The sequence below is a fragment of the Salvia miltiorrhiza genome, chromosome 6, assembly GCF_028751815.1.
Source record: "Salvia miltiorrhiza cultivar Shanhuang (shh) chromosome 6, IMPLAD_Smil_shh, whole genome shotgun sequence".
NCBI lineage: Eukaryota > Viridiplantae > Streptophyta > Magnoliopsida > Lamiales > Lamiaceae > Salvia > Salvia miltiorrhiza.
This window is the reverse complement of record NC_080392.1, coordinates 2234066-2252939: the sequence shown is the minus strand read 5'-3', so window position 1 is coordinate 2252939 and position 18874 is coordinate 2234066. Positions and strand designations below refer to the sequence as shown.

Genomic DNA, 18874 nt, shown 5'->3' with positions numbered 1-18874 from the left:
CTAGTTGGTGTCTGAAATAATTTGATGCTTATCCTTTACGGATTTTTAGCAGCTATTTAGAGAGTTATAGTCAATCCCATCATTTTGATAATTTAGTCTAGATATTTAGCGTGTGTTAGATTATTTGCAGTGTTTTCATAATTTCAGATCATGTGGATATAATACTCGACTAAGAGGGTGTTTGGCTGTGCTTATAAGCTCTTTAAAACAACTTATAAGCTTATTTAAAGTGTTTGGCAAAATAAGATCCTAAAGAACTTATAAATTGTAAAAATAAGCTCTAGCTTATAAGCTCCCCAAAAAATAAGTTCCTCTACTGCAATTTATTTTCTCATTATCTTATATAAGCAACTCTCATTTTACAAAAATAATTCAACTACAATTTTTTATTTTCATCATATATTATTCTAATTTTATTTTTCTTCGATTTTATCTCTCTAACAAAGATTTTCTTTCCCTAACTAAAAATTCTCTCTTTAGCTTATAAGCTCAACTAGAAAATTAATTAATACTACTACTATTTTCTCAGGTGGTTGACAAAAATATATCCTCAACATCAATAGTGGTTATATTAAAGGGACAGTTTCGTATAATATCACCAACTATGACGAAATTCCAATTTTCCCACGAATTCCAAATTTTCCAAAATTTACCACGAAATGAATTTTTGGTCCAAATTTCCCACGATCTCAAATTGCTGAAATTCAAAATTGACCCCTTCAAAAAATTTTATTGCGCAAAGCCCCAACTATTTTACAAAAGGTACCAAAAACCCCAGATTGAAAATCAAAATTTTCTTATAATTATGCTTAAACGGTATATCGGCTGGAAACTTTCCTCGTGCCCGATAGATTACTTTGTAATCTGGGTCTGGACTGTGAGACAACGCCACGTACTTTTAAGCAAAAAACAGTTAATATGATCCTTGTTGAAAATGGTATCAGAGCGGGTTTTTATAGAGGAATTATATAGTTTTTAATTTATTTTATAATTAACCTATGTGGGAGGAGACTCCATTAAAATTCATGGATCCGGACGAGTGTCCGAGATGTCTTGTTTACAGGATTTCTCTCCAATCTTTGGAGAGAGATAACAGTCGCCTGCTAGGCGAATTACGATGGTTTTGGAGAGCACTCATGCTCAACATTAACGACGACGAGGAAGATGTTCGTGAAATCATTACGAATATCCAGGAGCATCTTGATGCTCTATTAAGGAATGCTATGGCTAGAGCTGCAAATAGGCGAGCCAAAGACAACCTCCATCAACAATATCATACTTGATGGAACAAAAAGACAAGGCGGAAGTAGCTTATCCGAGCTACCACAAGATCGAGCCAGACTCTTCCGACAATGTCAACTTGCGGGAGATTCAGAAAACGGTGGAATATTACGGCAACAAGCTGTATGAACTACCGATGGAGATAAGCAGAATATCACTCAAACAAGAGGAAATACTTACCCTCTTGCGTGATATCCAGAGAAGAATGGAAGAGATCGAAAGGCGAAAACCATGTTCCGGAAAAATTCGGAATCAATGGTCCAAAGACCCGACGTCTACATCTCTATTCGATGCAAAACCTAAGGAGTTGCAGCCGGAGGACATAATCCGAATCATGAAAGGCAAATATCATGAATAGCCTTGACAGAATCGGATTGGAAGATCTACAAGAGTTAGCAGAATCTTTTACTAACCTCAATATGGTTGATCTAAAGATGAACCAAGGAGATGAAGGCCCCAAAATTGAGCCTCAAGAAGAAGAATCGTCAGGAAAAGGGTCAGCCCAAGACGATGCAAGCCAGTTCCAGCGAACTCGACGACGGAGGCCTCAGATGCAGAATACTCCTGTTGGAAAGGTTACACTGGAACCAGTCCATCCATATGGTTTGATCCTCAACCTTGACGAAGCCAGCTTCAAAGAATGGGAGGGTCTCATCGACGAATGGGCTTCATCATTGAAAGTCGTAATCGCCACAATTGATTACGATAAGAAAGAATTTGCCAGAGTCTTCGAAGCCAGTTTGGCAGGCATGGCAAAACAATACTGGGACAAACTTGAGATCCCAGTAAGGGAAGAAATGTTTAGTAGTCCATCCATGTATGACATCATCAAGGAGATTACTAAGCAGATTAAAATCCATTTCTTGGGAATGGGTTTTTTCGAAGGATCCGCGGAGGAGAAACGCAAGAAATATCAACAGGCACTTTACAATCTAAGATTGATGGTGCTAGAGCCAAAAGCTCTCGATGAATTTCTGCGACTTTATACCCTATATGTCCATATGGGGGAGGTTGATGATCAGAAAGCCATGGATCTCTTTTTCCCAAAGTTTTCGAGTCCATGGAGGGAAATGCTCATCAACGAGTATGTTTCACCAAGAGGATATCCACTGGATAGTGCTTCAAGGAGGATGTCATATGTCCACAAGAAGCTGTCCGAATGGTGCCAGAAGGCGGCGGACCAAAGAAATCTCAAGAAATTGAGAAGACTCAACAAGAAATCCCCATTGATGTGCGACAACATTGATCTTCCAACCGAGATTGGTGCTGAGTTGCTGTATCAAAGGAGGAGCCGAAATAAACATAGGTATCAACCCTATGAAAGAAAGTCCAGAATGAGTTCTTGGAAGCCAAGAACCATGTGGACCAGACAGAAGGCACGCTCCTACAAGTCGGGCCAACGGAGCGGACCATCCAGAAACCGATTCTCAAATCAAAAGAGAATCCCGGCGAGAAAAACTTTCAGGCGCACTCAGGCCAAAGCAAATGAAAGTTTCAAGGATTGTAACTGCTGGACGTGCGGTGCAAAGGGGCATATCTCTACAAATTGCCCAGACAACAAGATGAGGAAATTCGAATCCACACCGGATATCGAAGATGCCATCTACCACAAGGATTTGATACCCGTGTATCAGTTCGAAAATATATCCTCTGATGAGAGTATATATGAGCAAGAGGAAATCTTTAGTTCTGAAGATTCGGAGATGTCCGATGGATCAACCGGAGCCGAGTCAGACTAAAGAAGAGCACGAGGTTCACCACACCCAGCAGGAGGATCAAAATGGATTCACTAGCCATTTTTTGATCCCACAAAAAGAAGTGGTGAAGCAGCTCGTGAAAAAACTCAAGAAGGAAACCGAGGAGGTTCAAACCTACCAAGGGTTTTCCAATGGAAGATTGAATCGAGTTTTAAATAGCTTGATTCCAACCAAGAGGAAGCATCATGTCTATTTTGGCGTCACAAGCCAAGAAACGGCGCTTCCAATCGAGATCACAAGCAACCAGGTGGAAATCCAGCTGGTTCCAGCCGAAGATATTAGGCAAGATCTCAAGAAAATGAAGCCAGAAGTCGCAAGTACGATGAAATGGATTCATATTGGAGCAATTCAATTGGTACTCAAATCTTCCCTTTTCCCAGGGACAGATCAACCAATTGACGTCGCACTCTGCGATAAAAGAGTCAGAGATGCCAGAGAATCAGTTATTGGAGCTTTTTCGGGCAATCTCTATGCCAAGAAGATTATAACCGAGTTCTACCCACAGATCGCTTATAATCTACAGGATTCATCCTTCAGCCGAGCCCTGACTCTCTATCAGGACTACAAAAAGAAGGAGTACATGACAGATGGAAATAGGCCATACTCACTGACGTATCAAGTCTCGTATGCCTTATCAAATTCCCATCATACGGAGTTATTTCTGGGAAAAGAATTTATTGAAATTCCAGAAATCTTCAAAGAAGTTGCCAAGGCAGCCCTTCCAAACCGAGTGGAAATTCCCCAAGTCAGGGAAATCGACATCGATGTGGGAGACAAACCGGTGCTTAGCCATACCCAGAGTCTCAGACTGGGGGCACCAAGGCTATCATTCCAAGGAAATAGGCTAACTTCAGGGCCTATTACAAGAAGTTTCTCTCAATCATACGAGAGAAGGGCAATCCAGGAAACACCAGTTCCGGACATGAGAACCAAGTTCAAATGTCCCGAAGGATGGAGACAGGTTTCCACGAGATTTGATACAACAAGCATGGAAAACAAGTTTCCTTGTAGTATGTTGTATTACTTGGCGAATCCAGGCGACAACCGATACATCGGAACTCTGGAGGTTGGAGGTTTTGAAATCCAGACCGAAGGACAAGCCGGACAAGAAGCAGACGTCCTGATCCTAGGACGGAATTTCCTTGACAAATATAAACCATGGTCATGGAAATCAGGAGGAATGGAGATCACCATTGGACGCCAAAAAGTGATGATCCAATGACAAGTCCATTCTCTATATACATCTCTATAGGGATGTTATATGAGAAATACAAAGCAGAATATTTTGCTGCTTATGTGGATTCAGGAGCAGGAATCTGTACAGCAAAACGAGGAGTCTTTCCAATAGAAGTGGAAGAAGATCTACCTCGAATTGCAGGAAGGGATTTCTCCAAAAAGATTTTGCTCCTATCAAAGGGAGTAAAACAAACGGAAATATTGATCGGCGGAGCAGGACAGACACCTTGGTATAAGGTCAAAACTCTACCAATTTATTTCCATGATACCGGCGCAGATATATTATTTGGAAATAATTTTCTGCAAAGCTTCAAGCGGTATATTCAAGACAATAAAGCCAGGAGGCTAGTGTTCACAACCAATTGTGACCACAAAATCATTGTGCAAAGGCTCAAGGGAGCTTTTCATCGCTCGATGCCAATCAACTTTCGCAACAAGCGTGGTGATGATGGCAGACTCCGGAGACCCCAAATGAAGGATCAAAGGAGATTCGGAGAAGTTTTGCTCAAATGCAGAACTGAGGGATTCCCAAATCTCTCCGAGGAAGAAACTCAAATCCTCAAAGTCTCCCTGATATCATACAAAGATATCAAGGAAGAAGAACAGGTGTCCATTGCCGACGTCAAAAGGAGAATCCAGAAGTGTTACCACGAGGATCCTTTGGCATGGTGGGACAAGAACCAGCTCAGAGCAACCTTGAAAGTTAAAACTGGAAATGAGCATGAGTTCGTAAGATACAAACCTATCCTGATGAACCCTCAAGATCAACAGGATATGATGAGTATAATCAAGGAACACCTTGATTTGAAACTTATCGAAGAAGGAAGATCACCCTACAGCAGTCCTGGATTTCTGGTGAGAAATCATGGGGAGATCAAGCGAGGAAAGCCAAGATTGGTCATTAATTATAAAGGGATTAATGACATTCTTGAGTTTGATGGATACTTCATCCCAAGCAGAGAACACCTCATTAACTGCATCCGTAGTGCAAGGGTATTCTCAAAGTTCGATTGCAAATCGGGTTTTTACCAGATCCGCATGGAGGAAGGGAGTAAGAAGTTCACAGCCTTCTCAACTCCACAAGGACATTATGTCTGGAATGTCATGCCAATGGGGTTAGCCAACGCGCCTCAGATATTCCAAAGGAAGATGGATAATCTCTTCAAAGATTATTCTTCGTTTATGTTTGTTTATATTGATGACATCCTTATTGCATCAAAAAACATTCATGAACATGTCAGGCATCTAGAGATCTTTGCGGATGTTTGTCAACAAGAAGGACTAGTGCTGTCAGAAAAGAAGGCAGTCATAGCTACCCAGAAGATGGAGTTTCTGGGGATTGAGATCGATGAATCTGGGATAATTCTACAAGATCATATTCTGGAAAAAGTCCAGGGATTTCCGGAGGATCTCAAGGAAAAGAAGCAGCTCCAAAGCTTTCTCGGAGTTGTTAACTTTGCAGGAATGTTTATCAAAAATCTTGCAGAGCACCGGAAAATCTTTAGTCCATTACTAAAGAAAGATGTTCCATTCATTTGGAAGGAGGAACATCGGGAGGGTATGAAGAAGTTGAAAGAGATTTGCAAAAATCTCCCAAAACTTTCAATACCACAAGATGAGGATGACCTAGTCCTCTATACAGACGCGAGTGATTTCTGGTGGGCAGCAGTGCTTACAAAGATCACCCCCTATGGAGAAGAACCTTGCAGATACTGTAGCGGTCTCTTTTCCGATGACGAAGCTGTGCGATGGCACATCAACGAAAAGGAATTCTTTGCAGTGCGAAAGGCGTTTAAAAAATGGCCGCTTTTCTTACTTGCTAAGAAATTTGTTTTGAAAGTAGATAACACTAACGTTAAAGCTTTCTTAACAAAAAAGATTGAATCTAAGCCTGAAAAATCTAGATTGCTTAGATGGCAAGCCGAATGTCAATATTATGATTATGATATTGTCATGTTGAAATCTGATCAGAATGTTCTTGCAGATTTCCTTACAAGGGATGGAGCTCCCTGAAGTGGAGGCCATCGAGGCAATACAGGGGCAGCTCTTTGCAAGTCTAGAGCTGCTACAACAAGAATGGCAGAAGTGTGTACTACACACTAAACAAGCTGGAAAGATACAAGCGGCTGATGAAGCCCAAGTATCCAACCAAATCGATGATTGCTTCATGAAGATGTTCAATCTTCAGGAAGTACTCAGCAAGCCGTTCTTGCGCGTTGTCCGTGAAAATCGGGCTAAAGCAATGTTTTCCGTACAGGGCGGATTACCTGTAGCAGGGGATTCAAGTACCCCTAGCACAAGTCCTGAGAGAATGGCTTCACAGCCGGACGCTCGAGGAAAAGATGTTGTTAAGGGGTCACACCCTGAATCAACATGTCAACCCTCCACCTCTGGGGTAAAAGAGGAAGAGATCAATCTTAGGCCCATGACAGGCCAAGTTAAGGTTGATACTAATTTTATTGATATTTCTCCTTCCTGGCAGATGTATCAAGACCGGTGGGAGAAACTCATCACAAGAAAGGGCATTAATCCGGGAAATTGCCGGGTTGATGTTGCAGGGAGATACCCTAGGATTTGGACAACTCCGGGAGCCAATCCAAATCACATCAAGGAATGGTATGAGTTTGGGGCTTTGGCCTCAGTTTATACCACTGCTCCAGCCTTCAACGAAATCAGGGGTCTACCAAAGTGGATCCAGAGAACGGTGTTTGAAGCCTGAGAGAACAACGAGTCCCTTAAACGGGGAGATGTTCTGGAACTATACTTCTTCAGTGCAGCACCAGAACCCGTCGAAAAAGGAGTCTATGAAGCTTTTCATTTCATTAAGCTTCGGAGACCAGATACAGGAGCCTTGAACCGGATCAAAGTTTCTGATTTTCAAGTCCCAATCGCCTCAACCTTTACGGAGGAACAAATTTCCACGAGACGAGCATGGGGTCTATGGGTCTGTCTCACAGAGATGGATAAAATGAAGTCCAGATTTAAATTCTTTCAAAGTTCAGATATGGGAACGTTCCTGGTCAACACAATGACAGGAACAACAACCGAGTTTGCCGAAAAATCTTTCGAGAAAAAGAGGCAAACAATATGGGACAACAAGATTGCGGGGAGCAAAGAGACTCGTCGCAAATTCTGCAACATGGCTCATTCGGGCCAATGGATCGAGAAAATCTGCGATCAATATTCGTCGCAGAAGGAGCCAGAATTCGGAAAAGGTTTCTTCCCGAAACCTGACAGAAGAAGGTTCCGGTCTGATGAACACGACAAACATCAGACTCCAAAGGGGAGGACCCCTCGGGCACCAAAAAAGTAAGGTGGCCGACAAAGCAAAGTGAATCATGTGATTCACAGCAAGGATCGCACCCACAAAAGAAACGACAAAAGTGGGTGTAATGACAACAGGAGGACCACTCACCAAACGCTCCAGGACAAAAGTGAGTGGAAGGAAAAGCAGCCGGCCCCTACCAGCATTATCACAAAAAGATAAAGCAAGGGTCCAGCACATGTGACAACACCAACAAGTGTCGGCAATAATGGCCAACAAAAGAAGGTGGCTGTCAATTTCAAGCAAGCTGGCCACGAAGAAAGCATCCGAGGCCAACAACCAAACAATAATAGAGGGCTTCAGACCTCTATAAAACCTCAAGTGCTGGAGAGAAGAAGAGCATCCGAAAATCACAATACATTTTCACACACCACTTCCTCTCTCTAGGAAAAAAAAAATTATCTTTGTAATTTTATTTTAAAAAGTTTTTCATTTTAGTTTAGTTTCTTTTTATTTTATGTACACAAGTATTGGCTACTATGAGTAGCTAAACAAGTTATCTCCTCCCTTGGGGAGAATTTTATGAAATAAATTAATTATTATATAATTCCTCTATAAACGCTTAGTTTTATCCAACTATTCCGGGTTGAGTAAAAATATTTTCTTTATTTTTTCCAACAAAAATATTTAGTCGACACTTAGTGAAGGAGAAGGGTTGCAACCATCTCTTGCGAGTGCGTGGTTGGTACGTGCCGGGTGGGCAGACGGGCCGTAAAACGCAACAAGACTGACTCCTGAAGAAGACCAGTCGACAAAGGTATAATGTTGGTTTAAATTTAAGATTTATTCTGAAGTGTTACGGAAGCATGTTGGGCCTATTTTATGTTTTACTGTTGTTTTAATTATAAGAACACTCATTGGGGTAATTTTATTGAAAAGAATAAGTTGTGGGGGTTGCTGCAATATTTTGCATAACTGTGGGGTTATTTTGATATTATCATAAAGTTGGTTATGGGAAAAATGGATGACTTTTTTATTTTATGGTAAAAAATGGAATTCTAAGAATTTATGGGAAAAATGGAATTTCATTATAGTTGATGATATTACATGCAATTATCCCTATATTAAATGGCTGTGTGGCTATATATAACAATATCACCTGCCTAGCTAGCTTCCTCAAATGATCAAATCATACAAAGATTCAACAATTTTTCTTCAACTCTTCCAACATCATCAAATGTTTATCCTATCTTCAATATAGAAATTCACACATATACAAATCCAATTCTAGCCTGATCATTCATCCACAGTCATAGATTTCGTTATACATATTTCAAAAAGATCCCTCTTGTTTTGCTTCCGATCATCATGAGCAACACAACAAAGCCAAGAAATAGATCCATGTTTAATTTGGCTTATGACAGAGGCTAATATTAATACACATATACTTAATTTGTTTGTGCGTGTCTACGTGTTTACTAGCTAAAGAGAGAGAGGGAGAGAGGAGAGAGAGGCATGGAAGGCGAAGGCGAGAAGAAGATAGCCAGCTCCACATGGTGAAGAGCAAGTCGTGGAGCGGCGGAAGGCAGCGCCGACCGGATGCTTCTCGATGTACGTTGGACCGGAGAAGCAGCGGTTCGTGATCAAAACCGGGTTCGTGAACCACCCACTCTTCAAGATGCTGCTCGAGGAAGCTGAGCTGGAATACGGCTTCAGCAGCGACGGCCTTTGCTCCTCCCCTGCCACGTGGACCTCTTCTGCGTGATGGAGTGCGCTGACGACCTCGACGGCTGCCTCAGCCCCGCGCGACGTCGTTTCGGGAGACGTGAGATGCTCAGAGACGGCAGCCTCCTCTCGCCGCTGCGATCCTTCAATATTTAATCACTTAGTTATGGACAAGTGCATGCTTTTTTTTCTTCAAACATAATATTCATCATAGTCCTGGTATCCTCTATAATCTTCAATTTCCTTATCAATAAAAAAGATACTACTATGCATGTCTCCAAATATACAACCTCATCATGTGGGAATTGATAATAAAGTCTTTCGAATTGTGATTGTATCAAAATATAGAAAACAAATGAAAAAAATAGAGACAAATCCTCTCTTCTTGTGTGTCATACAAAATGGAATGTCAAAAACACAAACAAACGATGATTGAAAACCAAGAAACGAGATTCATGCTACAAAAATACCTTTTTCTTTTCTACTCTCCTCTGGGAGACGAAGGAAATGAGAAACTTCAGTTGAGAAAGATGCAAGTAGGGAGTCCCGGCGATGGCGGGTTGGAACTCAAAACAGCCGCATGGCCCCCAGCACGAGCAACGGCATCAGCATCCGCGGCAGACAAGACTTCCACGCGTTCAAGCCCCAGCTGTCGCTGAATCAGTTCAAGATTCTCCCGCAGAACCTCAATCTCGCCAAAGGGAAGCTTCAGATCCAATGCGTGAACACCAACAGCCTTGACTTCATCCTTCTTGAACCTCAAGAACGGCATACAGAGCTTCTGTATTTGCTTGAAATTGCCCGCCTGGCCAACGTCGCTTTTTTGTAATTCAGCGAGGATCTCTTGGTCGGGCGCAAAGGTGCCCGTTGCAGCATCATATTTCCTCTGGAGTATGTTCAAGCATTCCTTTTTCCACCCATCATACTGCTCGTTTACAAATATCAAGCCGGTTGTGGGCTTATTCTGAACAGCCGTCGTGCTAGCTTTACCCTTCTTTGAACCAGAAACCTGCTTCTGCAAAAGCTTCCTCATGGAAACAATCGAATCCTGCAAATATTTATTTGCTTTCTTTAGGGTGAGATCGGGTGAATCGGCCTTAGGCCACCCGGCTTTTACCACATACCCATCCTTCTTCAGAAGCTCCTTCCAGACGTATTCAGCATAATGCGGGCAAATTGGGGCAATAAGACGTGTCTGGACATCCATAAATCGCCACAATAAATCACGGTTCATTCCTCCTGCCCCACAAGAGAGCCGATACTCGTCCCTCGCAGCCTGAAGATCGTAGAAGCCACTCTTCAGAGCTTCCCGAAACATGCACTCGTTGTAGTTCTTATCTGTCACCTGCGCTGCTATATTTATTTCATTAGCAAAGACATGATCGGCATATACAGCAGGTGGGCCACTTCGCAAAGATGATTCTGCAGCAATGACTTCCTCCATCCACGCAATCTCTTTTGTCAGACGTAGAATTGCAGCATTTGCCGTCTCAAAGACAAAGTTAGCATCATCCATCCCGTCACCTGCATCTGCAAGCGAGAACCTCGTGGCATCAGCTGAAAACTCTTCAATAGCTTCACGAACTGTCCTGAAATTCCCGGTCGACTTTGACATTTTCTCAGCATTCAGCATAATGTGACCGTTGCATCTGAACCCCTGAGGCCAATGATGCTTGGGCATGATTGCAGTGTGATTATAAATACAGAAGGTCAAATGATTCTGAATGAGATCCTTCCCGGAAACTCTAAGATCAAACGGATACCAATACTCAAATTCTTGCTTCATCTTATTGAGAAGAGACGAAGGCAGATCTGAGGATTTAGGATAAGGACCGCTAAGAAACACGAAATCCCACACCTCGTCAGTCAGCTGCTCTGGCTTCACTGAAGACCGGTTACCTCCGTACATATCACCTCCCTGAAGAATATGAGCAACCGTGTAATAAGCCATATAAAGAGTAGAATCGGACAGAGATTCCACCAGAAAATCCTCGTCCCAAGGAATACGAGTTCCAAGCCCAAAATTTCGTGAGCATGCCCACTGATTCAACCAGCTCAAGGTGTGTTCAAAGCCGTGACGTGCCTCATCTGAGTAAAGATTCATCCCAGCCAAGCATTCCTCTGCAGCCTTCCTCCACTCTTCTTCTCCATAAGTGATGTACCACTGATCAGTCAACGCAACAACACACTCATCCCCGGATCTTGACATGACTTTCTTTTCAGGCTCACTGTAGACCACAGCTTGCCCCAGCTCCAGAAGCTTAGCCCTAATCAAACTTTTAGCCTCTTGAACTTTCATTCCAGCATACTCTCCGGCAACCATGGTTCCTTCATAGAACCCTCCCTTGTAAATTATTTTCTTGGCCTCATCAAGCTTCTCTCTCTCGTTCTGGCTTTTAATCTTTTTCTCAATGCATATCCTCTCAGCAGACTTGTCACCGAAATCAGGATGATGGATGATCGGTATGATCTCAAATGGCAAAACCCACTCATCCTTCACCCCATATTTGGCTCTGAATGCCGGTTTTGCTTTCAAATCATGGAGAGCCATGTAATCATCAGGAGAATCACTTGGAACACTAGTGACAATTCCAGTACCCTTGTCCGTAAGCACTGATAACATGGGTAGAGTGTATATAACATCATTATATGCTAACGGGGATCTCAAAGGTAAACCCATAAGATCTTGACCAGTCAACTCAACCAAGCAAGTAGGTTTCTCATGAACACGAGACAGTTTCTGATAAGCCAAATTCAGGGCGGCTCTTTTTGTCAAAATAAACACGTCGGTGTCATTAATCTCAAAGGCCCCATACTTTCCATCCGGCAACACCCAACAATTTGTTTGCCCGTACATCGTCTCTGGTCTCAAAGTTGCGGCAGCAAGGTACACCTTTTTCCCCTCCAGGGCACTCATCTTAGGTGGGAAAGGCGCAACAACTTCCATTTTTATGAGAGTATACTCCTGCGGGATGACACCTTCCCCAGAAGCTCGATCATGATCGGCACAGGGCTGACCATCCAATGGTGAATATATAGTATATCTCAAGTCCTTTACAATCTTACCTCTTTCTTTCAATTTCCTCATCTGCCACCTAACAAATGAGTCAAAATACGGATTCATATCAGTAGTGATAAATGTGCGCCTCCAATCACATCCCAACCCAAAAGCCTTCAGATCATCTATAGCCATAGGGGGAAAAAAGGTCAGCCAATGATATGGGTTTGTGAACTTGGCTATCTCCACATCTGTCAGACCATAGCTCTGCATAATCTCCCATTGGTACTTCACAACACCAGTCTTAGCAACAGTCTTTGATTTCTTACCCTTAAATTTACCACCTGCTTGATTTTGGCCCCCTTCACTCTCACCCTCGGGCTTTGCCTCAGGTACACTAATTTCCTCCTCTTTGAGGACGGGAAACACGGGCGGGTTCCCAAACTTCTCAATCTCCCTAGTGAGCTTATCGGCAGAAGCCTTAATGGGCATCCCAGTACAATGGAAACCAAAAGGCAAAAGCACATTTGCTCCCCTCAATCTATGATAGGCGGCAGCAAATTCAAGCTTTGAAAGGGAAAAGGCATGGCCCAAGTGGAGGTGTCCGTTCATGTAAGGAAATGGAAAGTTGCCAAAGAACTTCTCACCAGTTTTGGGTGGAGAGTCCTTTGGATCAGCCCGAAACACATCACCCTCGGACCACCACTTCTGCACCTGTGATTCGATTTCCAATAGACGGTCCCTCCGAGCAAAGCTTTTTCCAGTTTCTTCCGCCATATCCTTTCCGGCTAGCACACAAAAACTGGAAATCAAGAGCCGTAAAGAGAAGTTCAGTTCAAGATACATAAACGAATTAACAAAAATGCAAAACCCAAATACTGATCATTTCAGCAGACAAATGAGAAGGGAAGCTAAAACCACATCTAAATATTAACAAACCAATACAGAATGCCCCAAAACAAACAAGACAGAATCAAGTCAAACCACATCAAAACAGAAACAATTTCACTGTTCCAATCAAAACACCAAAACCAACACACGCAAGACGCGCCAGTAAGAGAGGATTAGATAAACAAAATGAATTCATTTTTCTCAGGAAATGCCAGCAGCATCCACACTAAAAAAGTAAGCTTCGAAATTCTCATCAGATTCAAGGCCCCGCAGCTAACCAAAAAAAAAAACCAGCAAAGAAATTGTAAAAAAGACAAACCTGGATTTGCTGGGAATGAAGTGTGAAATTGGAAAATAAACAGAAAAGGGGGAGATGGAGCGACGAAGAGCAAATCGTCTCAATAAGAAACGAGACGCCACAGTTGAAGGGCGGAGATAAGAAAAGTAGCAGGCTGAAACGCAGAGTAACGAAATAGGGTTTTGATGAGTGTGTACATACATTATTACCCTGTATCTATATATTGCTACAGTAAATAGTAGCTAGCTAGCTACGCAGTGAAGGTTACTGACCCGGTCGGGTTTAATTTTCGGGCGACCCGGTTAGAGAGGAAAATCAAGTATATACTCTTTTCATCCCGCTTCAAATTACCCACAAAAAAAAAATTAAGCACAGAGATTAAGAAATATGTTATAAAGGTGTAAAGTGATAGTCGGACAATCCAAAAAGTAGTGTTAAATGCCTAATTTTATTTCTAAATTTTGGTTTGGTCAACCCTGTTGCATGGTGTAACATGTTGCATCAAGACCACCTCTAATTATTACACAAGCCTACAATTGAACCATTTAGTTGCAATATTTTATTGTTCGAAATTTAGTGATCACTAGTAGGTCTGAAAACGATCGATCATAGAGTCATTTCATCGAAAATTCCCGGGGTAGCGACGAACTTCTATGTTTGTTCTATTGCTTTGCAGATGCCACATTTGATTCGTGGAGCAGGTTGGGTCCGACCCGACCCAATCCAAAATCCTAATTGAATTTGGTCCGTTTATTTTTATATATACGAATTGTCACTTTTATTCATCAACACCGTCGCTTTTACTAATAATTATTATCACTTTTAATCATAAAAATTATACTTTTATTTAGAATACTGTTACTTATGTGCAGAATAATTGTCACTTTTATTAATAACAACTGTGAATAGGGTACAAACTCAACCATGAATCTACATCATCTATTCTATTTTCAGTCTCTCAATGAAAGGCCCTGCATCTGCAGAGGCAAGATGCTCGAGATAATCCCTTAGACTGCTCCCTCTATACCTTCTTGTATTTTCATCTCTCTCTAACTCTGCAGCAGGCTCAACTATCTCATCCATTCCCAGGCTATGTAAACTTGCTATCGAAACCCTAGCAGCACCATTACTACTATTGATTGCTCTATGCAACACACTCTTGTAGAAGCCATTGCTTATTACCTCCAAATGATCTCCAACAAATACCTGCAATGACCCTTTGAGCTTGGGAATACTCTTCCACGACCCCTCGGGATCCATGAAGTCGAGCCCCGGGGCACTCTGCAGGAGGAGAGTGATGACGCTGTGATCTGTATGTGGAGGTGTGCCGTTCTTCGTGCTGGATTCCGTGCATCGGTTATAGCAATTTACGCCGAGAATTTGAAAGCCTTGTTTGAATTCTTGCTTGAGATGTGTTTGATCCAAGCTTAGGCTCTCCATTATGGCTCCAAATAGTTCAATGCATAGTTTCCTCACCTCTGTAGAATAAATTCCCATTTTTTCCCTGATACAATGTGACATATTTTTCAGTGGGGATAGCACTTTCAAGATTCATAAATCTATACATTTGCATATTTTGTCAAATTACACCTATAATTAACTATTTTGTATACTCTGTTTCTATGATCTAAACAAACTCAAGTTCATGCTGGTGGTTGAAAGTATGAATTGCACCCACTCAATTCAACTCAAACTAGATTCAACATTATGGTGCATGATATTTCACTTGATTCGATTAATTAGTAGCTCAGCTACTCGAGATTCGGCTCGTTCAAAGCTTGATTCGATGGTAAACGAGCCGAGCTCGAGCCTGATTTCGAGCTCGAGATTTTTATTGAGTCGAGCTCGAGCCTGACAGTACTCGGCTCGTTGAGCTCGTGAACATGTTCGAATTCGATTGATCGCGAGCCTGTTCGCGAACCTTTAATCGAGTTAGTGCACGAGCCTTAAACGAGTCGAACTCAAGCTCAAGTAACATATTAATTAATACTCCCTCCGTCCGCCAAAAGTATTCCACAATTACTATATTTGGCGTCCGCAAAAAGTATTCCACTTTCCTTTTTAAGCCATGGTCCCACCATCCACCTTTATATTTTATCCTTACAAACACTCTTTATTTACAAAAAACTCACCACAAATTCAATCTCAACCACACATCTCATAAAGTGGTGGGACCCTTTCTCCACTACATCAACATCGGCCAAAGTGGAATACTTTTGGCGGACGGAAGCTTTTCCTAAATTTATAACGAATTTGAGTTCGAACATTATATATATGAACATCTAACGAGCCGAGCTCGAGCTCGAATTCGACATTATCGAACATCACCCGAGCCAAGCTCGAGCTCGGTAAGTGGGTGACGAGCCGAGCTCGAACATCCGAATATTTAAACGAGCCGAGCTCGAGCTTGCTAGTATTCGGCTCGGCTCGGCTCATTTACAGCACTGAGCACTGATTAATTCACAGGGTGAAAGTAGAAACAAATCAATCAAAAATCATACCTATAGTCAGGAGGAAAACTTGGCCAATATGAGATGAAGTGTTCAAGTGGATGGGCATAGAGCTTGAGGAAATCCTTTGAATAATCTCCACGATTTACATGCTGAAATCTCACTGGTTTCCGCACATCATCTGAAAAGAGCTCCTCTTTTTCTGCTAATGGCATCTCAAAGAATCTGGCATTCACATTTAAAGCATCTTCTATCACTGAATCATGTATCCCGTGATTAATAACCTGAACTCAAACATATGCAACCAAATGCAAATTTAATCAAACTCAAAAAGGAGAGTCTGAAATCATATTTATATACTTGAATAATACAACAAAGCATATAAGGTAGAAAGAATACATGGTGTAATTACATTGAAAAGTCCATATGTGTGGCAAGCTTCACGAATTTTCTTGATAACCACAAATCTGCTCTGAGGATCTTGATGTAGTAGAGAAAGATTGATTGTCGGCACATCCGTCAAGGTTTCCAAATGCTCATCCATATGCTTGGATTCCTTTTACATATATAGAGTAATTAAACTATAACATATATATAGAGAGAATGTAGAATATGTATATATTATAGTGCAAATATTTAATTGGTAAAATGTTATGCTGATGAACATGGAAAACATCTAGGAATCGTTTACTTTGCATGATAGATAAGATGCATGATTGAGTATTTTTATCCTCAAGAGTAGGTTTTTAATGGGATGTGAATCAAGCAAAACCAACTTAAATGATAAAAATACTCAAGGGTCTTGGGATATTCCAAAGTTTCAATATCCAAGTAAACAAGGGATTTGCCTTAGGGTGCGTTTACTTTGATGGGAAAAGGAGAGAAAAAGTATATTTTCACCAATTTTCCAACGTTTTCACATGTTTACTATGATGGAAATTTTCTCCGGGCAGGGTGAAATTTTTTTTCAGGCAGCCCATTTTCACTCATTTTCTCTCCAATGTTTGATAATATTATCTTACCTAAGGTAGGGGTGTGAAAATATTTTTCAACATTTTCTCATCTTTTCATTTCTAGTAAACATATGACAACAAAGGGAGAAATGATAATATTCTCTCATCTTTTCTTATCCATCATTTTCCAATGAAAATTTTACAACCAAAGTAAACGCACCCTTACTATTTTTATCTATCAAGGCTAATCCTCAAAAGTAAACGCCTAGTGTTTAGGCACTTCCCTGCAACTAGTAGATTGAGGGTGGGTTCTGAGTTATCTCACATATTAGTGTTAAATGCTAATTAAGATTTCATGTAAGAAAAAGTTTGACTGTGGATATACAGAATGAATCAATACAATCATTTATTTCATGGCTCTTTCAGTATATTTCTATACTATTTTCATTTATATGGAACCAATCAAAAACTTAATACTTCAGCCCTACAGAAGATTCACAAAATAAACAAAATTTATCTATGTAACATGTTATTCAATAACTTGAAGCAGCAAATGTTTCCCTGATTTATCTAAATTCTCCCTCTCCTCTCTCTCCTTTTCTTTCACACACACACAAACACACATATAGTTATTCCATTAAAAAAGAAGGTACAAAGCATTAGCTAATTCATAGTTGTTGATTATGAACAGACATACTTGATTAGATTAGAGCATCTAATTTAGTCGAATCCTTATTTGTGCAATAATTAATGAATGTTTACTTACGCAGTGTGCTCGGAGAAGCTCGCCTTTCTTCTCGCACACAAGGAATCTTTACAATCAACGGCAGCGACGCAACGCGACACGACGGAGCAACTGAAAGGGGAGGATGAGTAGGAGCTGCCGATTGAAGGCAAATTTGGGGGCAAAATTAGGACTTTAGTGAAAACCGTAAAATAGATCGGTCATCGGTGGAGTGGAAAGGATAATGGTTTTCCCAAAATAGAAATCTCTTTCCATTTTTGAAAATTATCGATCGCAGGGGTTCTATTCTCCACTCACAATACAATTAATTATCATTGTAAACTTTTTAAGTGGGATCATTTCTCCACTCATAATACAACTATTTTTATTAAAACTCGTGTTGTCTCTTAGTATGACTATTTTTTGTGGACGGATGGAATAGTAATAAAAAAATAGAAGCTGTTATAAATCGGCTTTTCCGACGAGGCTAGTTTAGAATCAGCTCAGTCATCTTCAACTAGTATTAAGCTGAAGCTTTACTAGCTATAAACTGTGAAATTGAATTAATAATAATCTTAATCTACAATAATTTATTATTTGCTTCATATATCTTCACAGTTCTCCTCAATTTTTATCTTTTTAATTACTCCATTCGTCCATAAAAAATATGACACTTTTGAATTTTGATGGACACGTGTTTTAATAAAATGTCTGGTGATTTTATGTAATTGATAAACTATCCTACTATTATATGAAATGAGCGGTTGAGATTGAATTAAATGTGAGATATAGATGATTTTTATTACAAATAAAGAGTATTTGTAAGTACAAAAGATAAAGAAAAAATACGAGAAATGTTCTAGAAGAAAAAAGTGTCATACTTTTGACATACACCCAAAATGACAAAAGTGTCCTATTTTTGGGGTGAGTAGAATTTTCTCTTTATAACTCCTAAATCTCTTTAATTCACTACACTTGCCTTTACGATATTTAGTATATTTCGTACGTTTTGAATATAGCACGTCCCTTTCTTTTTTGACTATGTGAAATCCACACTTTGACACCTAAGATTCCATAACGAGTAGGTATTTTCGTATGAGCATAATCGATTTTCTGGATAAATACATTACGAGATATTTTTCCATACTTTTCGCATTCAGTTCTAACTAATTGTTCCTTTAGATCGACCTGAACAATATATATCCAAATATTTTAATAATTTATGAATTCTTGGCACATTCTATTTTATAAACTCTTAAAGCTTACAAATTTGTAGACATATCATGTGTGTTGGCT

General features: G+C 40.7%; 2 protein-coding genes across 4 annotated transcripts; both read right to left on the bottom strand.

Annotated features, from left to right (window-relative positions):
* Positions 1-9569: 9569 nt before the first annotated feature.
* LOC130987842 (leucine--tRNA ligase, cytoplasmic-like) lies at positions 9570-13656 on the bottom strand. 2 transcript variants are annotated; one of them, XM_057911538.1, is made up of 2 exons: positions 13473-13656; positions 9570-13064 (listed from the first exon to the last, which is right to left on the bottom strand). In XM_057911538.1, exons 1-2 carry the CDS (start codon positions 13652-13654, stop codon positions 9782-9784), a joined length of 3465 nt encoding a protein of 1154 aa, XP_057767521.1. In that variant the 5' UTR covers positions 13655-13656; the 3' UTR covers positions 9570-9781. The 2 variants fall into 2 exon arrangements, with proteins under 2 accessions (XP_057767521.1, XP_057767522.1); XM_057911539.1 differs by having other exon boundaries at positions 9570-13050; positions 13473-13608.
* A 662-nt stretch (positions 13657-14318) lies between these two features.
* LOC130987853 (2-oxoglutarate-dependent dioxygenase 21, chloroplastic-like) lies at positions 14319-17852 on the bottom strand. 2 transcript variants are annotated; one of them, XM_057911557.1, is made up of 4 exons: positions 17621-17852; positions 16314-16457; positions 15953-16185; positions 14319-14955 (listed from the first exon to the last, which is right to left on the bottom strand). In XM_057911557.1, the coding sequence occupies exons 2-4, from the start codon at positions 16443-16445 to the stop codon at positions 14391-14393; spliced, it is 930 nt and encodes a 309-aa protein (XP_057767540.1). In that variant the 5' UTR covers positions 16446-16457; positions 17621-17852; the 3' UTR covers positions 14319-14390. The 2 variants fall into 2 exon arrangements, with proteins under 2 accessions (XP_057767540.1, XP_057767541.1); XM_057911558.1 differs by having other exon boundaries at positions 15953-16126.
* Positions 17853-18874: the final 1022 nt, after the last annotated feature.